Source organism: Myxocyprinus asiaticus, chromosome 21 (genome assembly GCF_019703515.2).
Source record: "Myxocyprinus asiaticus isolate MX2 ecotype Aquarium Trade chromosome 21, UBuf_Myxa_2, whole genome shotgun sequence".
Lineage (NCBI taxonomy): Eukaryota > Metazoa > Chordata > Actinopteri > Cypriniformes > Catostomidae > Myxocyprinus > Myxocyprinus asiaticus.
Window position 1 is genome coordinate 17,220,224 of NC_059364.1, and position 22,236 is coordinate 17,242,459.

The following is a 22,236-nucleotide window of genomic DNA, read 5'->3' on the forward strand; positions in this document are numbered from 1 at the left end:
AAATAGGACCTAAACCATGCTAATGCAACTCCACAAATGCCAACATAATTCTCTAGTCTATTCAGTAGAATGTTGTGATCTATCATGTCGAATGCAGCACTAAGATCTAAAAGCACTAGAAGTGAAATGCAGCCACGATCAGATGATAAGAGCAAATCATTTGTAACTCTAATAAGTGCAGTCTCTGTACTGTGATGAGGCCTAAATCCTGACTGGAATTGTTCATAAATACCATTTCTCTGTAGAAATGAACATATTTGGGAGGATACTACCTTTTCTAGTATTTTTGACATAAACGGGAGATTTGAAATCAGTCTATAATTAGCCAGTTCTCCAGGATCAAGTTGTGGTTTCTTAATAAGCGGTTTGATAACTGCCATTTTAAAGTTTCTTGGGACATGTCCTAAGGATAGCGAGGAGTTAATAATATTAAGAAGAGGTTCTGAGATTACAGGGAATACCTCTTTTAAGAGATTGGTTGGTATTGGATCTAACAAACATGTTGTGGCTTTTGATGTTTCGATACGTTTTGTTAGCTTTTCATGACCTATGACAGCGAAGGATTGAAGTTGCACGTGAGGAAAATTATGAGACACAGTTTTTTGAGGTACTGTGACAGGTGATTGTCATCTGTAGTCTTGCTGTGCTCTGTGTCTAATTGGTCAATTGAGAGTAATATTAGACTGGTAGTCCTGTAGAGATGCTGGCTAGGATTCCTCATTAAGTGCTGTGGTTCAAAAAGTGGATGTGAGGTTATGCAGTATGCCAAAAAGGGGGCACCCTTTTGTGCACTATTAGGGTGCATTCATCCCAGTACACCCTGCCAAAAAGAACTTCCCAACTGTGCTGCTCTATATCTAAAAAAAATATCAACAGAACTCTTTTGCCCTCTGTCTCAGGGGAACATCTAGTTGTTCTCTGCCAAAAGTAGTAGAATAAATATGTTGCAAGCATCCAAGAGAATTCTGAACCTGGTGTCTGCCCAATAGTTTGCTGAGCCATCTGTTGCATTTATTACAGCTGCTTAGATAATCTTATAACAATCATTATACATAATTACAATTGTAACATACACATCTGATTATGCTCAGAGGCAAACTTGCTCATTCCTGATACACACTGTGTGTGGTTTGTAGCAGATTTTGCCAATTATAGTGATGGTTAGATTTGACCTATTTGACTCACCTCATCTGTGTAGTTATTGTTTAGGGTAAGAGCATGCTGGGATATCTTGCCTCCTGCTAGACTTCTGTGTACTGTAATTAAGTTGATTTATGGCTCATGGGTTTACAGTTATGGAAATTATGTATTACTTAAAGGAACAGTTCACATAAATTTCGTCATCATTTAAGTTTTTTTTACTAATGTTGTTTTTGCATAAACATGTGTCTCCCTGTGAACAAGCTTCCCTCTGTACATATCAAGCATGGAATTGATGTTAACATTTTCACTGAAAATGATTAAAATAAACTGAATGCCTTCAGAAGACTTGGAATATGATGCATGAGTTACTTGGACTACCTTTGATATTTTTGGGTCATTTTTTTTTAAAGCTTTAGAGTCACTTTAAGCTGCCATTGTATTGAAAAGACATACTGAAAAAAAATGCATTATTTGTTCCATTATAGGAAATGACGTGAGGGTGATTAAATTAATTAATGAGAAATTAGAAATGAATTAAATAAATTAGAAATTAAAGAGAATTGTAATTTTTGGGTGAACTGTACTATTCATTTAAAGATGATTTGTTTTCTTCTTTTTTGCAGGTTCTCCAATATTTTTTCATAGCTTAATCTGTTGGTTGCCAAACTTATAATGTGTTGTTGCCATTAAAAGTAACTTTGAATTGTAGATTATAGGTACATCTAATGCCTAAAAATGTACTAAAGCTTATTTAAGATAAATTTAAAATTAATATTCCATCTCTGGCAGTGAGTTAGGTTCAAAGTCATACTCCATAGACTGATACGTTTTTTTAAGAAAAATCATAAACTGATCAATCAAACTTGGTGCTCCCTGATGTCACTGGAAACATGGAATTTTTTAAAGGCTTCCAGCAAAGTCTTCCCTTCATGTCTGCCATGCTGGATTCTGTGACAGAAAAGGCACTAAGTACTAAGCGACTTCACGTACACAGTGACCGGAGAACCCGCCAAACAGGTCAACACCATCGTTTACAATGTCCAGGCCGAGGAGCTGAAGAGGATTCGTAAGAAAGAGGCAGCAGAGAAGGAAGCTGCAGCACTGCAGGCCCAAGAAAGAGATCCTTTTCCAGGTAGGACTGAAATCAAGGCCCAGGCTGTATCTGGCCTAGTAAAGGACCCAAAGCCGCACACTACAGGCAGTGACACTGGTTCATTGCTCTCCACTGAGACAGAAAATGACTGCTCACAAACTTCTGACACTCTGAATGGAAACAAGTTAAAGGCACAAAAAGATGCTGAATCACCTTCGGATGAGAAGAAACCTGTACTCCAACGAAACAGCTTCTGTGGTAAAGAAAGAACTGGCTCCACCACACTAAAAACATCTCTTAAGAGCCCGACAGGTGGTGATGAGAAGAGGTCCTCCAGCAAGAGGGGGAGACATGCTAAAGGTGAGAAGATGAAGCTGTTGACTTGTTTCCATCTCCTCATGTGATTCTCCATGGATGCTCATGTCCTTTCAGCCATGTTGGCTCTTTTTTTACTTAAATGCACTTGGACTGATCTAATCTGTTTTATTTCCTCATCAAGTGTGATTGTTATCTCTTGGGGTCTAACTGATGTTTCTCTTTACCCTTTTGTTGTCTGTTTGCGGAAATTGGAATTCAGCTGTTTCTGACACTTAATGCATCTCTCTAGTTTTAATGTCTCTCTGTTTCTCTTTCTGAGTAAATGTAAAGGTGCTTTGGGGTTTCTTGTTTTAAATAAAAATACTGATGTCATGTCCTCTCTGTCTGAATTTCCAAGAATGTTAATTAATGGGTTAGGCAAAAAGAGAATGTATTGCCTGCATACCTTTTCCTAGGCCTGTGAATGTGAGAATGCGTTTTGTGGTTAAGCTATATTGCCCTCTAGTGGTTTTCCTGAGAATTGGAGGACAGAATGCTGTAAGACGAGTAAAATCTGTTATGTGGCTTTTAGAGAGCAGCATGGCAAATGTATTGAAATGATAAATAGACATGTTGTCATAAATCATTTGTATTTAATATTTATGAGGAGCTTTCTAGTGATTGGATTTACCTTTTGATTGATATTATAATTATTTGAGCTAAAGGTTTGCGTCATCAAACATTTTTACACTTTTTTTACCCTGATTATTACAGATGTGTTTTCACTCAGTCAGATTTTATGCCTTTACGCCTCCCTTGGCAGTGCAAATGTTTTCAAATAGGCCTTTGAGAGAAGGTGGGTATTTGACTAGGAATTAAGTTTCTCAAAAAGATTTCTGCTGCCTTCTAATGTTAAATACAAATAAAAGGTGAATATACATTGTTTTGTATTCCTTTTTCTTTCCCTCCTTTTCTCTCTCTTAGATAAGAGTTACGTGAATGCAGACTATCACTGTTCGTCGTCAGACAGTGAAGATGAGGTGATTGGACAGTACCAAGAGGCCGTGTCTCGGTCACAGGGTCTCCGGGGTGGCTCAGCAGGAGCCAATACACTGCACCAGAAGGGCTATGGCTGGGACACAAGACAGAAATACTGCCACCTAGCGGCTGAATATGACGGCTACAGCAGCGAGGCCTCAGCAGACGAAAGTAAGTTTACACAACGAAAACAGCATTTTAGCAGTTCAGATAGCTTTAAATGGGATTTCCCGTTTAGACTGCGGTCATATGCTGATTCCAAAAGGGAGAAACATTTTGTTTGTAATCTTTTATCAAGATGTAATAACTTGCTCCTCCAATAAAGTTACTTTCCTTTTCAGCTGAAGTCACAAACTATTTTTCTTTTACATCACATTATGGAAGTGAAAAGTGTTTAACCATTTTAAATTGACTTAATTATTAAAGTTTTATTATAGACCTATATGTGTGTAAGTCAAATATGTGGATCATGGATGGCCCGCTGTGCCGACCCCTAACGGGAGCACCCGAAAGAAGAAGAAGAAGATAGGCCTTTATGTGTGTATGGTTGCCACCTTGGCCCTGAAATTCCTGGACATCTGATCAATGACCAAAAATGCATTGCTGATCATCATACAAGAAATAAAACATTATTTATGATTGTTTACTCCTTGTTTGGTATGTAAATTACCGAATATATAGCATATAATTCAATCAAACAATAACATTAATAAACTCAAAAATTTCATAACAAAATCCCATCAAAATGAATTGTGTAATTTTTAACAAAATTAAATAAAAGTAAAATACTATTTACTTTTTTTTTTTTTTTCTTAATTCAGTTTGATGGAATTTTGTTATGAAATTGAAATGTGTGTGTTTGTGAGTGTGTGTGTGTGTGTGTGTGTGTACAGGTATATATTTCTATAATAATATTTACTTAATATGGCCCTAAGCATTTTTCTCGAGTTTATGGTTCACACTGAACACTGAATGTTTTAAAATGTATAAATATGTATGTATGAAGTATATAGTTATGTATAAAGTAAAAAAAAAAATAAATAAAAAAATAAAAAACATTCGTACATTTAAACCAAAGGAAATAATATACATGTACATAAACATTTACTCAAAAAAATATTTTCAAGATATACAGAACACATTTCAAGATTTACTCGTTCCATGTTGGCCATTATTAACCTAAGACCTCTTACATTAAAAGGGAGGATTTTCCTTTTTTCTGACATTTTCCAGAATATTAAAGGATTATAGTAAGTAGACCAACTCACTAAAAGTAATCGGACTTTCATATGATTCATATAAGAATGTGTTTGATTCTCCTTGTGTGCTTATAAACAAGGGTTCATATGTGTAAATGCATCAGGAAAATATTGAAACTCCGGGACATTTTGCATCCCGGAATGGAATTAAATTTTTCCAATTAAAAATCCTGGCCGGGTGGCAACCCTTTGGGTGTGTATTTTGTCTTCTGTTGCGCTGATGTGATGACTGAGTAATGCAAATTGAGTAGAACCTCTTTAACTGACGTATGTCCATCAATTAACACTAGATGGCGCTGCACACCTTCAAATGCTCTTCCTGCTCAGTGACGTTTTCTTTGGAATTTTGGCGTAACAGAAGAGTTCTTTTTTTTTTTCTTCTTTTTTTTTTTTTCTGAAGAACAGTCAGTAATAGACACCGTATACATATCTGAATGAAACATGTTTTTAATAAAACCAAATGTGGTTTGCTCTTACTGGCAGGAGTGACTCTTTTAGAGAGAGCAAAGAGTTCAGATCATGAAGATATTATATCAAGTGAATAAGGGTGGTTCTGGAAAAACACTTTTTTGCACAAGAAACCAGTACACACTTGGAATGCTCAGCTACATTAACACACACGTACATAAATAGCTGTAAAGAAAGGCAAGAGTACAACAATACTGAGAGTGTTCTTGGCTCTGTTCCTGCTTAGTGTAGTATTTTGTTGTGCTTCCCATAGAAAGGCATATGCAGAGGTGCAAAAACCATATATGCAAGGTATGCAATGCATGGGGCGCCATGTTAAGGGGGGCGCCAGCGGCTCACTGAAGGTGGTGCAATCGGCATCCTCGACCCCTCCAACATCACCCCCCTCAACAACCTAAAGACATACATATGTGCATGAAAAACACTTGATTTCATAAACATGGGCATTAATATGGATTTGGTCCTCAGTTTGCTGCTGTAACAGCTTCCACTCTTCTGAGAGAGGCTTTTCAATAGATGACAGTAAACCTTTTCTTTATGGACCATCACCAGCAGCCATATCACCCTGTAGCTCAAGACTGGTTGCCCACAGAAGCAGGGTTGAGCCTGATCAGTACCTGGATGGGAGACCTCCTGGGGAAAACTAAGGTTGCTGCTGGAAGAGGTATTAGGGAGGCTAGCAGGGGGTGCTCACCCTGCGGTCTGTGTGGGTCCTAATGCCCCAGTATAGTGATGGGGACACTATACTGTAAAAAGGCACTGTCCTTTGGATGAGATGTTAAACTGAGGTCCTGACTCTCTGTGGTCATTAAAAATCCTAGGGCACTTCTTGTAAAGAGTAGGGGTGTAGCCCTGGTGTCCTGGCTAAATTCCCCCCATTGGCCCTTCTCAATCATGGCCTCCTAATAATCCCCATCCACTAATTGGCTTTATAACTCTACTCTCTCCTCTCCACCAATAGCTGGTGTGTGGTGAGCATACTGGTGCACTATGGCTCCTGTTGCATCATCCAGGTGGATGTTGTACACCACTGGTGGTGGTTGAGGTGGTGGTGTTGTGTAAAGCTCTTTGAGTGTAGTGTCAGAAAAGTGCTATATAAATGTAATGTTCATTCATTGTCATGCTGGAATAGAAAAGTATGTCCCCATTTGCTAAATATGTTTCTCTAAGGAGATTTCATCTTTTATGTACCTGCTAGTAATGGGTGTAGCTAAAAATAGACAATCCCATGTCCACATACTTTTGTCCATGTAGGGTAGGGTCCTTCTCTGTACCTCTGTTTGTCTATGCACTCTTCATTCCCATTCCTGGAAAAGGATACTGTATGTCATGTGTACTGAAATCACTGCTGGATTCATTGCAGATGCTCAGGGATTCAGAGAATAGAGCAGTAAGATTATTGAGCTTGGTGAAGAGAGTAAATTAAAGAATCAAAATGTGTCAAAGGGAAGTGCTGAAAGAGAAAAAAGAGGCAGAAGCTGGTGGATTTATTTCTCTGATTTCACCCTCTGTTTCAGTGAACAACGGGGGGGGGGGGGGGGGGGGAGGTTGTGGCTGGACAGAGAGAGAGAGAGAGCTGTGTGCCTTTCTCATGAGTTGTTTTCCTAGAGGCAGTAGAGGTTGTAGCCTAAGGCCATCTGTATAATATATGAGGAGCTAACACTTACACACACACATTTATATTGCTTGGATACTCACAAACACTTAAACACACACATTCTGCTGACATGCACTCATACATCTTACACACACAGCGGAGTGTTTTCTGTTAGAACACAATATCTGCTCCTGTTGCCTTCTTTGTTGCCATAGTGATCACATCCTTCGACCTCACCATTGTGTTTCGACAGATATACTTAAAATGAACACTTATTCAATTACACACAGCTGTGTGCAGTTACAACTTTGTCTGAATGATGCTGGTGGTGCATAGAGAGCTAGAGGTTTGACACTCATGCACTAATGTTTTAGAAGATGCAAACAATTTATGAGCTGAAGACACAATCAGACCCAGCAGAGCAGCTATTATCCTTGTTTTAGGAGCAGGTTCTTTAAGGTTGCACTCCGTAACTTTAAGTTGTGTTGGCCAATATGGCAGTCTTCTTGGACTTATACTGACACCTAGTGGTTTGGATGCAGCATAATGGAAAAGCAAAAGTTTTAATTTATGGATGCCATTGCCAAAATGTGCTTCCCATACAGTCAGCCATGATTATTTTATTCAGCAACGAAATTATGAAATAACAGAGGGATTACTTGCATAAACTGAGTAGACTTCACCTGGTCATGTGATCTCAACATAACGTTCCCCATGAAGCGATTAAAAGGAAGCAGCTGTTTGCACTATGTGTAAATAGCAACAAAAAGCATCTTCTTTGCACTGAGTGCAAATAGTGTTAGATGCTATTTGCACATCTAATTAAGTACTAGCATATAGTATAAGGGGCATCACTGCAGCCTGTTTATTGTGTTTATATAGAGTCCCATAGACACACTACACCAACCCCTAACCTTCCTTTACAAAAATTAACCATAGTTTTACTACAGTAACCATAGTATTACCATGGTATTTTGTAGTAAAATCATAATAACCCAAAAAAATAAAATAAACATGGTTACTTTAATAACACAATTTTACTGTAATAACACCATGGTTAATTGAATTAAAACTATAGTCAAAAAGCATGGTTACAGCAATATTACTATAGTAAAAGCAAGGTTAATGCATCAAACCTTTCTCTCAACTCCCCACCATGTCCAAAAAAAAAAAAAAGAAAAAAAAAATGGGGGGTGGAATCAACCTTTTATTCATTTTTGTACTTGCAAGTAGTATTAAAAGAAATAGTGAGGAGGATAAAGAGTGGAAATCAAACCCAGGATGTCTGCTTGATAAAACTCATCCACACCATCTTTACACACTATGCTATTGCAATTACACTAGTGGGTGCAGTTTGTCTTTAGTGTCTGTGTTTTTATTGGACTATTGGAGTGCAAATAGCCTTGCTGTGTGGCAGGTGCTATTTACACCTATAGTGCAAATATTCACTCCGTTAAAATAGAGCTGACTTTATTTTGATATTATGCTTCAGTCTTCATTTCAGGAAAGTGTACATGATTTATTTTAAACATACTTTTCAAATGGTATTTTCATTTATTTATGATTAAAATATCTTTAATGAGAAATAAAATAGCTAATTGCATCTTTAAGCAGGAATGGTTTATGTTTAGGAAGTGAAACACTCTTCATTCTTAATGTTTCTACATTGTGGAATCATCTTACTGCATTCAGATTAAAAATATACACATGAAATGTTTGACATTACAATTGATCAAAACATTATAGGAATACTTGGCATACTCTCTCTCCCATACACACACATTTTCTCTTGTTTATAGCCTGGGTTAAAAGTAGTGTGTTTATGATCAAAGATGTCATTCAATATTGAGACAGAAGAACAACGCTCTTCAGTCTTCTTAAACAGAATATTTCTTTTCTCCGAGTTTCAATTTTCTGCCCTTGGAGAAAATGCTAGGTACTGCCATACCTTTGTATTTTTTTAGCTTATACAATGCATTCCGAAAGGTTTCAGAACCCTTCATTTTTTTAAAAATTTTGTTATGTTGTAGCCTTATGCTAAAATGCTTTAAGTTATTTTCTTTTTTCACATCAATCTGCACTCCATACCCCATAATGACAAAGCAAAAACCAGACTTTTCATAACTTATTTAAATACATTTTAAAAGAAAAAGCTGAAATATCACATTGACATGAATATTCAGTCCCCTTGCTATGGCACTTAAAATTTAGCTCAGGTCAAGTAATTTTTATTTGTATAGCACTTGTCATAACACACACAGTTTCAAAGCAGCTTTACAGAAAATCATGCATTAACAGAAAATGAAACTGTATCTATAAAGTCTTAGAGTCATCATTGTGTAATCCCTCAGGTGCATCCCATTTCTCTGGATCATCTTTGAGATGTTTCTACACTTTGATTTTGATCCACCTGTGGCAAATTCAATTGATTGGACATGATTTGGAAAGGCACACACCTGTCTATATAAGGTCTCACAGCTGAAAATGCATATCAGAGCAAAACCCAAGCCATGAGGTCAAAGGAACTGCCTGCAGAGCTCAGAGACAGGATTGTGTCGAGGCACAGATCTGGGGAAGGCTACAAATACATACTGGCTACATTGAAGGTTCCCAAGAGCACAGTGGCCTCCATAATTCTTAAATGGAAGAAGTTTGGAACAACCAGAACTCTTCCTAAAGCTGGCTGCCCGGCCAAACTGAGCATTCGGGGGAGAAGGGCCTTGGTAAGAGAGGTGACCAAGAACCCGATGGTCACACTGGTTTAGCTCCAGAGATGATGTGTGGAGATGGAAGAAACTTGCAGAAGGACATCTATTACTACAACATTCCACCGATTTGGGCTTTATGGCAGAGTGGCCAGATAGAAGCCTCTCCTCAGTGCAAGACACATAAAAAAGCACCTAAAGGACTCTCAGACTGTGAGAAACAAGATTCTCTGGTCTGATGAAATGAAGATCGAACTGTTTGGCCTTAATTTCAAGTGTCATGTCTGAAGGAAACCAGGCACCACTCATCACCTGCGCAATACCATCCGAATGGTGAAGCATGGTGGTGGTAGCATCATGCTGTGGGGGTGTTCTCAGCGGCAGGGCCTGGGGGACTGGTCAGGGTTGAAGGAAAGCTGAACACAGCAAAATACAGAGATATCCTTAATGAAAACCTGGTCCAGAGTGCTCAGGACCTCAGACTGGGCCAAAGGTTCACCTACCAACAGGACAATGACCTTAAGCACACAGCCAAAACAATGCAAGTGTGGCTTAGGGACAACTCTGTGAAAGTCCTTGAGTGGCCCAGCCAGAGCCCAGACTTGAACCCAATTGAACATCTCTGGAGAGACCTGAAAATGGCTGTCCACTGACGGTCAACCTCCAACCTGACAGAGCTTGAGAGGATCTGCAGAGAAGAATGGCAGTGTGCAAAGCTTTTTGGATCTTACCCAAAAAGACTTGAGGCTGTAATTGCTGCCAAAGGTGGTTTAACTAAGTACTAAGTTAAGGGTCTGCATACTTATGTCAATGTGATATTTAAGTTTTTCCTTTTTAATGAATGGGCAAAGTTATCAAAAACTTTTTGGTTTTTGCTTTGTCATGATGGGGTATGGAGTGTAGATTGATGTGAAAAAAAGTAAATAATTGAAAGCATTTTAGCATTAGGCTGCAACAACAAAATGTGAAAAAAAAAAAAAAAAGCGCTTTACACAGTGAACAGAGGACTCTCCTCAACCAACACCAGTGGTGTACAATATCCACCTGGATGATGCGACAGCAGCCATAGTGCTCCAGTATGCTCACCACACACCAGCTATTGGTGGAGAGGAGAGAGTAGAGTTACAGAGCCAATTAGTGGATGGGGATTATTAAAGGGGTCTGAATATTTCTGAAAGCACTGTATGTTGGAAAAACACTTATGTATTACATGTGTATAATAAAGTTGGTCAAAAAATCTAAGACCACACTTTGAATCTGGGATTTTTGTGAATTAAACATGGAAATAAACTTTTGGGATTCTGAAAATTTTAAATAATAAAGGTTATGTAAAATGAAGAAAAATAATTTAAGATTTGTGTCATGATGTTAAAGGGATAGTTCACCCAAAAATTGACATTTCTGTAATTTACTCACCCTCATGTCATTCCAAACCTGTATATCTTTTTCTATGCACAAAACTTTTTTTGACCCACAAAAGTTGAATGTAAAGAAGAATGTCAGGGACTCTAGGGTCACTATCACTTTCATTGTATGGAAGAAAGATGCAATGAAAGTGAATGGTGACTGAAGCTGTCATTCTGATTAACATCTCTTTTTGTGTTCCAGTCATATGGGTGTGGAACAAGGTGGGGGTGGGCAAATAACATCAGCATTTAAATTTTTGGGTGAAATATTCCATTAACTTATTTGTTTAAAAGGTCAGATTTCCTTGGTTCCACTGAAGCACACAAGATTTGCATACAAGGTACTTACTTAGCTATAGTTTGGTGACAAATTTGTACCCAAAAGTAAGCTAAATCAGACAAAGCCTCCCTTTGGGGGCATTCTGAGATGTCCTCATTTGGAAAAACGATTTATACATAAATTAAATAATGAATTTAAAAATTCTAAAACTTTTCAGTTAGGTTTAGGGCGTGGGTTAGGGTGAGTTCACTGTTGTGACAAGGAGGAGGGCGTGGCCGGGGTCTGAATCAGCTGATCAGCAGGAGTGTGAGATAAATAGGTGCCGGAGGTGCCAGTTTCAGAGAGAGAGACGTATGCGGCCGCGCTGCATGTGTGTGTGTGTTTGTTTATGTTCGTTTAGTTTCTCATTAAACTTTATGTTGACTGTTCATCCGGTGCCCACCTCCTCCTTGTTCATCCTTTACTGTTACAATTGTAATTATAGTTATCATTTTTATAAAAACAATAGAAGTCTATGCTATTTCCCCTTTTAGATAGCTGAGCAAATGTGTGTGTGTGTGTGCGTGCATGCGTGCATGTTTGCGTGAGTGTAGTACTTATGAGATCACTAAATCTTCCTGTCCTGACAGTAACATGTTACCATGGCAACAGTCACTTGGTACATTCTCATCAATACAGAGCATTGTAAATTCTGCATGCAGGATGAATTCAGGTAAATCTGGCCACTTTTGCCATTCATCTCAGTTTTGTCCCCTTATGACTTTGAGTGTCTCTGTGCCTCTTCCAGCATCAGAGATGTTTCCTTAGCTTTCCTTAAGTTTCCACCTCTGAAAGGATGAAGCAGGCTCATTTGTTTAATTTATCATCAGACGCACACTCTCAGCAGATCTTTAATTGATTTTAAGCTCTTGATGATCTTGAAGGACAGTTGAATAATTTGTGAAGATGTAGGTGTAAGGGATATGTCTTAATACACAGTGAGTAAGATCTCAGATACACTATGATGATTTATGGAAGCTGGCTTGATTTTGCTTGCTGTAGCTTCTGGAAGCCAAAACGCAAATATAACAAAGCACTTTGGAAGGGTTCTCTTACTTGAAAACAAGATTTGACCTTTTCTTGAGTCCATCTGAGGGCTTCAAAGAACCTGTCTTATAGGCTATTAGTATTTAATAGAGTTTTGAAAACCATATAACGTACTGTATCATTAATTACAAGCCTATTTGAGCTGCAGGTTCAGTCCTGTGTAGTCTCTCTTTAAAGAGTTAGCTCACCCAAAAATAAAAATTCTGTCATCATTTACTCATTTTGTTCCAATCCGTATGACTTACTTTCTTTCGTGGAACACAAACGGAGATATTAGAATTCAGAATGTTGGAGACTGTTCCATGCAATAAACTATGTGGGTTTGGAATGACATCATGGTGGGTAAATGATGACAACATTTTAATTTTTGGGTGAACTATCCCTTTAAATACACAAATTCTTGTTACTGAGTTACTGAATTCTGCTCCATTCTGCCCATGACCAAGAAGTTTAAGTCCAGGTTACTCCAAGGGAGCTGTCACTCCAATCAATGCACTGTGTAAAGCACTTGGAATGAGATGGCACATTTAAATGGCAGCCTACTAAATTTTTATCTAATTTCCCTAAAATGTCAAAAATGGAAACTTTTTCATATTACTTACATATGACTAAATGCAGATATCCCACTTTTACCCCCATCAGTAAACTGTATCCAGCGGATGAGACGGACTCCGCCACTGGATGAGCTACAGCCTCCACCCTATCAGGACGAGGATGGGTCACCACGTATGTCCTGCACACCCTCTGACCTGGGCGATGCCAAATGTGATCTTTCCCACGGGAGCGAGAGCCCCAGACACAGTTATGGGAAATGTCCGAGTGAAGTCAGCGGTGCACAGGAAACCGAGTGTTTCCTCAACAAAGGCTACGAAGAAGACGTGCCCAGCGACAGCACTGCTGTTCTCAGCCCAGAGGTTTGTGTGTGTTTTAGCCAAAACATCTGTGTATCACTCACTGCATTGAAGTACCCACCTTGTCAATATCTCCTATGTTTTGGAGGGGGCACCAGTGGCAGTCACTATGTGTAGGTTTTGACCAAAGGTGAAAAAAACTAAGTGAAAAACAACATTACTCATGCAAAGGTTAATAAGTCTAGTTTTCATTTAGTCTGCAAGGGGGTTCAAATCTTAACCTAATATATTTATATATTTTTTCTTAATATACCAAGCAAATTTGCAACTGAACTTGACCGCTACTGATCATCATGCCTTTTTTTTTTCTTTTTCTTTTTTTTTTTTATGATATATTTATAAAAACTCCATTTCTGTTACATGGGAAATAGTCATACAAGTTTCGAGTGACGTATACATATGATGATGACGACAGAATTTTCGGTTTATGAAGGTGCGACAACTGAACTGACCAAATTTAGCAAAATACTTTTTTACCTATTTTAATCATACAACTTGGTTATCAAAGATAGAAATACTTTTTTTAAAGTTAGAAAATTTGAGCGTTCACGTGCTTTGCTGCTTCTGTCCCTCACTCATCCAAAAACAGAATTAAATAGACATTTTTATTGGTCTATTGTTAGGGCACTGCTGTCATATATGATTTGCTAAAGTACTTTCATGGTTTCCATTACCTTAACAGCACATGCACACAACCACACAGATGCACACACAAACTCCTTCATAATTCAGAGTGCATGTGCTTTAGAAACATACGTAATAATTTATAGGTTTAAACTTTAACAGTGTAATTCTGCAATGTTCGTACTCTGTGGCACATCATCAGTGTTACTTTGTTTTATGAATTATAGCAATAAAAATTTTGGTTTAGCCATCAATCATTGAAAATATCTTCATCCATCATTATATATGTCATAACTCGCTGTCTTATGGATTTAACAATGTTGTGGAATACAGGGCCCATCTAAAGCCCCTCTGCGCAGGTACCATGTAAATCTCTAGCTGTGTTTCCCAACCCTGTTCCCTCCCAACAACATGCATTTTGGGTGTCCCCTTATCTGACACACCCATTTTAGGTCTTGGAAAACATGGAACAAAAATATATGGACCAAAAAGAGATCTACTTTCAAGGCGAGGAATAATGTGAATGCAAAGATATGTCTTTACATTTTTTTGTTTCATTTTTAATTTAATTTAATGATGTATCTAATCATGATCAATTTGTGCAATTTAAATTTTAAAAGAGATTTTGAGACATTCTTCTAGCAAGATTTAGTTTTATTATTATTTTATGAGATTTTATGTAATTTGTGTGATTGTTCTGTGTTGTCTGTGTATTTGTAAGAAGTCAAAGTTACATTTCCACAGTAATGGACAATAAAGTATCAATAAATCAATATATAGTAAATTTTTATTCCCACCCTGAAGGTAACAGTTACTACTCACTTCCTCTAAATCTCTCACTTTATCTGTCAATCATCTCTGTAGGATCTCTCTGCACGTGGTTCAGCTGCTCAGCTTCCCAAAGGTTATGACCCTGAGCCTCTTGCTCAGTACGGAACTCTTGACGTTGTCTTTGACTACGATTCATCTGACCAGCATCTGTCTGTCACGATAACAGCACTGACGGACATTCCTCCTTTCAAATGCACGGGTAATATATCCTGGCAGGTGCATTTGGTGCTGCTGCCCACCAAAAAACAGAGGGCAAAAACCATCATCCAGCGTGGCCCCTGTCCTGTCTTCACAGAGACATTTCACTTCAGCCATATAGAGTCAGAGATGATCGGGAACTACGCAGTCCGGTTGCGTTTGTATAGTGTGCGCAGGATGAAGAAGGAGAAAGCTCTTGGAGAGAAGGTGTTCTACCTCACCAAACTCAACCTGCAGGGCAAGATGTCTGTCCCCATCATACTGGACCCCTGCTGCAACATACCTGTGAGTGTGTTGGAACATCCGTGTGTATTACAACATACTTTTGAGTGTGTTAAAAATGCATGGGTATTAAAACATACCTGGGGTACATAGAGTATTTTGGTGACCGTTATTTTGCTAAATAGGATGTGTCTTGGGATCAACATCTTTGGCAAGTTCCAAATGAATTATCTGTGCCCTTGAAGGCTACTATGCTACTCGTAGAGTCATTCCAACAATATTTGCTATAAACATCAATTTTGGTATTCAAGGTGACAAGGTGACTGCCCTTCGGAAAGAGAAGGGCATAGTGATGCTCACTTTCTTACGGAAAACTTGCCTGTCGAACAAACATCCCTATCCCTAATCTTAACCATTAACTACGCCAGAGGGAAGAGATAGGTTGATAAAAAATGTATAAGAATGACAGGTTAATAAGCTCGACCCAAACCCTAAACCTAACCCTAAAGTCTAATTGGTGATAAGAATGTTTTTCCAGTACGAGCAAATATGTTTATCCATTAACATGCCCAACTTGGCAAAATGATGGTCAGCATATTGTAAAATAAGTGATTACACATTGATTGTGTGTGTCCCAGGGTAGTGACTCTCAGGCAAGTGTGTCAGATGTGTCGTGCAGTGAAACGGCCTCGTCGTTCCCATCTGCAGCTCAGGGGTCAGCTCCGGAGATCCTGCTGGGGCTTTTGTACAATGCCACTACAGGACGCCTCTCTGTGGAGGTCATCAAAGGAAGCCACTTCAAAAACCTTGCCGCAAATAAACCTTCCAGTGAGTCACAAAGCTGTTCAGCATGTTTACTCTGTGTTAGAACACATAACCCAACACTTAACCACTCACCAAAGAGTGAGTGGTTTGCCATTCTAGAGCACTCCAGCATCAGATTAATCTTGTAGTACCTGTATCACCATCCAAAAGGTTTGCAAGGTTAAAGCCCAACAACTGTGAAACTTTTGACCCCAAAAGTGCCCTCAACAATCTGTTCCCATTCTCTCTTTCCCTCTCTCAGTCCTCCACCTCTTTTTCTCTCTGAAAATGTCTGTCATATCATCCTGCTGATAAGCACTGCCTTAAATGACCTCTTAACCTCCCCAAAGCTTCCGTCACACTTCAGTCAAAGAGTTCAATATAAGAGCCTAAAGGCCCCAGCATACTTCATACGAAATCAAAGAATGAACGGGTGTGATTTAATTTCGAACTAAATTTGGCCAGAACTAAGGTGTTTTTGAGTTTGTTTTGGTGGTTTGTAACAGCTAGCCAGAGCAAACATTCAGGAAAATTTCATACTGGTAGCTAAACACATTCTTACTGCCATTGGTCCACATCATCAGTAGGTGTGAGCCGGAGCTCCAGCTACTTTGATGCTGACAACTAATTCCGTTTACATTGTTCTGTCAGTCAAGATCAGTCAAAATGAAAACACCAGCCTGCAGAGTTATTAGCCAGCTGGTATAAACTTACATATACCTGTATGATCGTTCATGTAGAGACATTTTCCAAGACCTTGTCATGAGATTTTTTGTTTGTTTAATTAGTCTACAAAAGGAATCAAATCTACTCAAATACTCTTAAGTGCTTATTCACTCTGTTATTTGATATGCTGCTTCACACATCTGCCTAAAGTAAGATATGCCTATCATCATTCTTTTGTCTGTATTCTGCTCATTATCATTCTTGTATACACCCATCTTTGCAGTAGTGCCAGTGTCATCATAAATTACATTAACAGAGTGTAATCGGCGCATATTATGGCCATGTATAACGTGTTACATATTAGTGCCATGAATGCAGAATGTAAACATGAAAAATTACACATTATCTTCTGCATATACACTACCGGTCAAAAGTTTTGAAACACACTCATTTTTTTTTTTCACATTTTTGAATAATAGTAAAGTCATCAAAACTATGGAATAATATAAATGGAACTATGGGAATTATGTTGTGACTAAACAAAATCCAAAATAAATCAAAACTGTGTTATATTTTAGCATCTTCAAAGTAGTCACCCTTTGCCTAGAATTTGCAGACATGTACTCTTGACATTTTCTCAACCAACTTCTTGAGGTATCACCCTGGGATGCTTTTTAAACAGTATTTGAAGGAGTTCCCATCTATGTTGGGCCCTTATTGGCTGCTTTTCTTTATTATTTGGTCCAAGACATCAATTTCAAAACCTTTTTTTATTATTATTATTATTATTATTAAATTTTAGTTTTATAATGAAATAAATTAATATGGTGGCACAATTATATTTTTGTCTACAAAACTAATTTCAAACATTTAAGCATACGCCTTCAGATCAAAAGATTTTTAAGATCTTGAAAAACATTTCAGTCAAGTGTTTCAAAAGTTTTGACCAGTAGTGTATATTACTTTAAATCATCTTTGAGTGGTTAAAACAGCTTCTATTACTGATCTCTTGTGAATTCTACTCATAGAATGAGGCATGAAGTCAGTTAACACATTTTAATGTCACATTAGTTACGGTTTTACATGTAAGTCTTGTTCGTCCCTACATTTTAATGCTTCTCTAAACGGCTCCCCCAGTGTCATGGCCAGTGTCTGAATGTTCGCAAACAGTATGCCATTGCTCAGCTGTTTCGAACTTCTTTCTGGCTCTGAGCCTTCGAAGAACAAAGAACTAATTTGCCACGAGTATGCCAGGGCATTTATAAGCCTTCAGAAGGCACTCATAACTGCATATAGATACCATCAGTAGATACCATATAGACAGGGTTGGGAGGGTTACTTTTGAGTAACGTATTCTAAATACTTTGGATTACTTCTTCAGCACTGGTAGATTTTTTTCACTTGTTTTGACTATAAAAAATCTGCTAGCACAGTATGTCAAAATACATTCTCTGAAAAACCTAATTATCTTATGCAGTGTTGTTTCTAAAACAAGATTAATCTAATTTATCTTGTTTTAAGGATTTTTAGATATTTTTACAGGAAAACAGTACAAAAATTATCAAGAATATGATTTTTGCCCTAATATCAAAGGTCTTACTAGAAAAAAGAAATTATGATCCAACGTGAATTTTCTTGCTAAAAAAATATGATCGTGCCTGGTAACGTGCATGTAAAATGGCTAGAAATAGCATTTTAGCTTAGTGTGAAGCTGACAATTTACATAAGGTTTCTTTCTATTTCTTCTGCTGCAAACTTACTTCAAACTTACTTCTCTGTCTGCTTGTATGAATGTAACACATCATAAGAAAGAGTTTCACCGCTGTTCAAATGCACTTTGGATCACATCATTTATATGTATAAATGTTTTCCATCTGAAAGTACTAAATATTAAATGAAACAAATGACAATAAAATGCAAAGTAATCTCTTCAGTAATCAAAATACTTTTTGAATGTAACTGTATTCTAATTACCAATGATTTAAATTGTAACTGTAGTGGAATACAGTTACTTATATTTAGTATTTTAAATACGTAATCCCGTTACATGTATTCCGTTACTCCCCAACCCTGCATATAGATACCATCTCAAACACATTTGTTGCACATTTGAATGCCGGTAAATGTGTTTACATGCAGAACGAAATATGAGTAATAGTCGATCGGTTTATGCTCAAGCCATTTATGACCTTACCCTGATAAAGGAAAGCCTTTTAAGGCATTTACATGACCTTATGCATTGTCGGTTTATTAAGCATAATCGGTGAAAGAATGTCCATGTAAATGTGCTCCATGACCATATGTCACTATAAGTTCAGAACAGATTTTAAATGTCATAAAATTATATTCAGCATTTTGTCACACAGCTTTAGACAGTGTCATGAATTGATGATAAGGGCTGTATGTCACTCTTATGCATTGACCCTTAACCTGAAGTGATGCAGTATGCTTTTTGAACACTTGTTACATCTGACCTAATGTAGTGTCTTTGAACCTTCAACCTTTTGACCTGGTTTTTTTCTCCTGCTGTTATTTGCATTCTCTCTTTTGCCCTCCCTCTCCCTGATGACTCCTGTCCTGTTGTCAGATGGTTTGTTCTGTTGTCTAAAGCACTTGATAGGTGGGCAGGTGTACATAATTCGAGGTGAGTTTTTTGTGGTTAGATGTATCAGAGCTGGATGCTGTTCATTCATCTTTCTGTTTTTACGCCACCTCTCTCATAGTTCCATCACTGATCATGTTGATTACACAGGTGAACGTTTCTACATGGATGCTGAGTGTTTGATTTGTGTGGAATACGAGCACAAAAAATTTCAAACTTAATACAGAAAGAACATTTAGAAAACCTTCAAAGCTTGTTTGCATTTTTTGCATTTCGTTTTCATCCATGGAGAAGGTTCAAACGCTGTCATTTTACAACATTACATTATGTATAAAGGAATTGTTTTGCCCTTTGTAGTGTTGTTTGCATGCACCCCATAACCTTGTTTTATTTTTATTTTTTTAATGTTGAGCTTTAATATTTTGATCATTTAATGCTATGATTAAAAAAAAAATAATAATAATAATTAAGCTAGAAGGTCATTTTTTTCCATGAATAATTTTTGCAATGCAGCAGACCAGGATTGTAGGTAATCAGATACTGGAGTTTGATTTCTATAGCTGTGACAGGAAGTGTTCAGATTCCTATAATTGCTGCATTACAGAGGCTAATCAGCTCTCTTAACTGTTATTGAAACGCTCTCACATTTAGCTGGCAATGATTTCCTTAGTGCCAGGTATGGGTCTGTATTCCCATCTATGAACTCAGGGCGTCTTTAATTTGGCTCCTCTATTAGTCAGAAAAATAGAAAAGAGTGAAAATTTGTCTTCAAAACACAGCAGGATGACTCCACAGGAAGCCCACACACTCATCGGCCCAAGAACAGAAATGTAACCCTATCACAAAGACACAGAGAGAATACTAACGTCTCTTGTATTCTAGTGCAAGCCGGCGGGCAGGGCAGCAGAAAGCACGCTCAGAGGAGTTCGACTGCACTTTCAATTAAATATGGTGAAAGAGGTTGCTTTTGAATGCATCTGTTGAATCGCAGCTCAAAAGGTTCTGAAAGGCAAAGACAAAAGGAGTGATGCGGGACTCTATTATTAATCAGTGAGCATTGATTCGTGTCGAGCGTTAGACCCAAAAAGAAACTAAATGGCCCATTTTCAGCCAATGAATTCCATCCTGTATTAATGAATGGAATGATCAATTGGTTTTCAGATAAATTAAGAGATTGCATTGTTGCCAAGATGGAAGTACAGTGTTGAAAATCTGCGTTATGAGAGGCACTTCTCCATAACAATTTCCTGTTACTTAATTTAACATTTCTCAACTTCCGAACCAACAATGCATTGTTGTTGTTTTTTTGTTTTTTTCTCTTTTTGTCTGATGTCTCATTTTTCCCCAATTAATAATTGTGAATAATTTATTTTATTTTCTATTGTTTATTCTTCTTATACTTTTATTAATGATAGTTGCTTTGGAAAGCCATTTAAAATTTTTTGGAGAAATCAAATTTACTTTTAATACACAGTATTGATTTGATTGTAAGGGGCCATTCACACAGATGCATTCTTGCATCCATCTTTGCCGTTTTTTAATTGATGGTTCATGTCAACGTGTTTCAATGCTTTTTCAGCATCTTGTGTCATGGACACCAGATTTTTACGATGCCATGTCAAGTCGAAAGTAGTTCAACTTTTAAAAGTGCTTCTTGGACACCCATGTCCTATTCCATGTCAACCTGGTCTCATAAAAACTCTTTACTATACATTTTTGCAAAATGAGTTTTACTTGGATGTATTGCGGCAGTTCCCTGGTGAAATGAACACTAGGCACCAAAATAACTATTACTTTTATTTCCTTTCATACAAACCACAGCAAAAGAGCACATTATCAGTTCATAAACACTTGCTTTTCGACCTGTTCCTCACACAATGCTATCTAATGACACCAAAACATTTTTAGTATAGGGCATGACTTACACTTAAACATTTGCATGACATAACCAACTGCTGTACATTTACAAGCTTGTTCAAGCGTGATCAAATTGCACAGTAGCTCAACTGATAGAGCATTGCACTTGCGATGCAAAGGACCGATGTATGAGTACTAAAGCGAGTCAACACGTGAGCCAAAAACTTAATGGAAGCACCACAAATGATGTGGTTGCTTCAGCAATTGTGTTTTTCATCTCACATTTGCTTTTTTATATCATTTAGATTTAGGCTAAGGAGAAAGTTTTTTTTTTAACTCAATAGACAGTTAACTTTAAAAAAAAACATATCTGTCTGGAAGAAAATTCCAAACTCTCTTTTAGTGCCACACAGTGGACATTTCACCTTGGACCTGCCGTGATACCTGTTCGGAGCCACGTAATGTCATCAGGCTCAATTTATTTATTTTGAATACAAAAATGCGTCCTGTGTGAATGACCCCTGTGAGTTTTTTTTAACATTTTTTTATTTTTATTAATAATCAGCGTCAGATAGTGTTCTGACTGACTGTTTCATCCTTATTCAGACACATATGTGAAGCTGGCTCTACTGAACTCAATGGGTCAGGAGATGTCCAAGTGTAAGACGTCCATTTGCCGTGGCCAGCCCAACCCCACCTACAAGGAGACATTTGTGTTCCAAGTAGCTCTGTTCCAGCTCTCTGACGTCACACTCATCCTGTCAGTCTACAACAAGCGCAGCATGAAACGGAAAGAGATGATTGGCTGGATCTCTCTGGGGCTGAACAGCTCTGGAGAGGAGGAGCTGACACACTGGACTCAGATGAAAGAATCAAAGGGACAACAGGTGTGTCAATGGCATAGTCTTTTGGAGTCCTAGAAAGTTTACAAGTGACGGCGATGATGATAAGTTGAGAAATGGGGCAGAGGACAGAGAGCAGGTTAGGCCCTTGAACGGGCCCAAAATGACCCCCACTACAGTGCATTATGAGAAACGTTTTGGAGATGTATAGTAATCTGCTCTGCCTCCGAATGCATTCAAATAGGTTAGAGCAAATGGTGAGAACGGTTAGAAATGTCACAGTTAATGGAGAAAACACTAAAGAGGC

The 22,236-nt window shown here is 37.9% G+C and overlaps 1 protein-coding gene across 1 annotated transcript; it reads left to right on the forward strand.

Moving 5' to 3' along the window:
* Nucleotides 1-2,033: 2,033 nt before the first annotated feature.
* On the forward strand, nucleotides 2,034-22,007 carry LOC127412152 (synaptotagmin-14-like). Its single transcript, XM_051648283.1, is given in 8 exon segments — nucleotides 2,034-2,107; nucleotides 2,109-2,596; nucleotides 3,518-3,742; nucleotides 13,015-13,286; nucleotides 14,772-15,221; nucleotides 15,797-15,986; nucleotides 19,216-19,272; nucleotides 21,694-22,007. Coding segments are annotated over 8 exon segments (2,070 nt in total).
* Nucleotides 22,008-22,236: the final 229 nt, after the last annotated feature.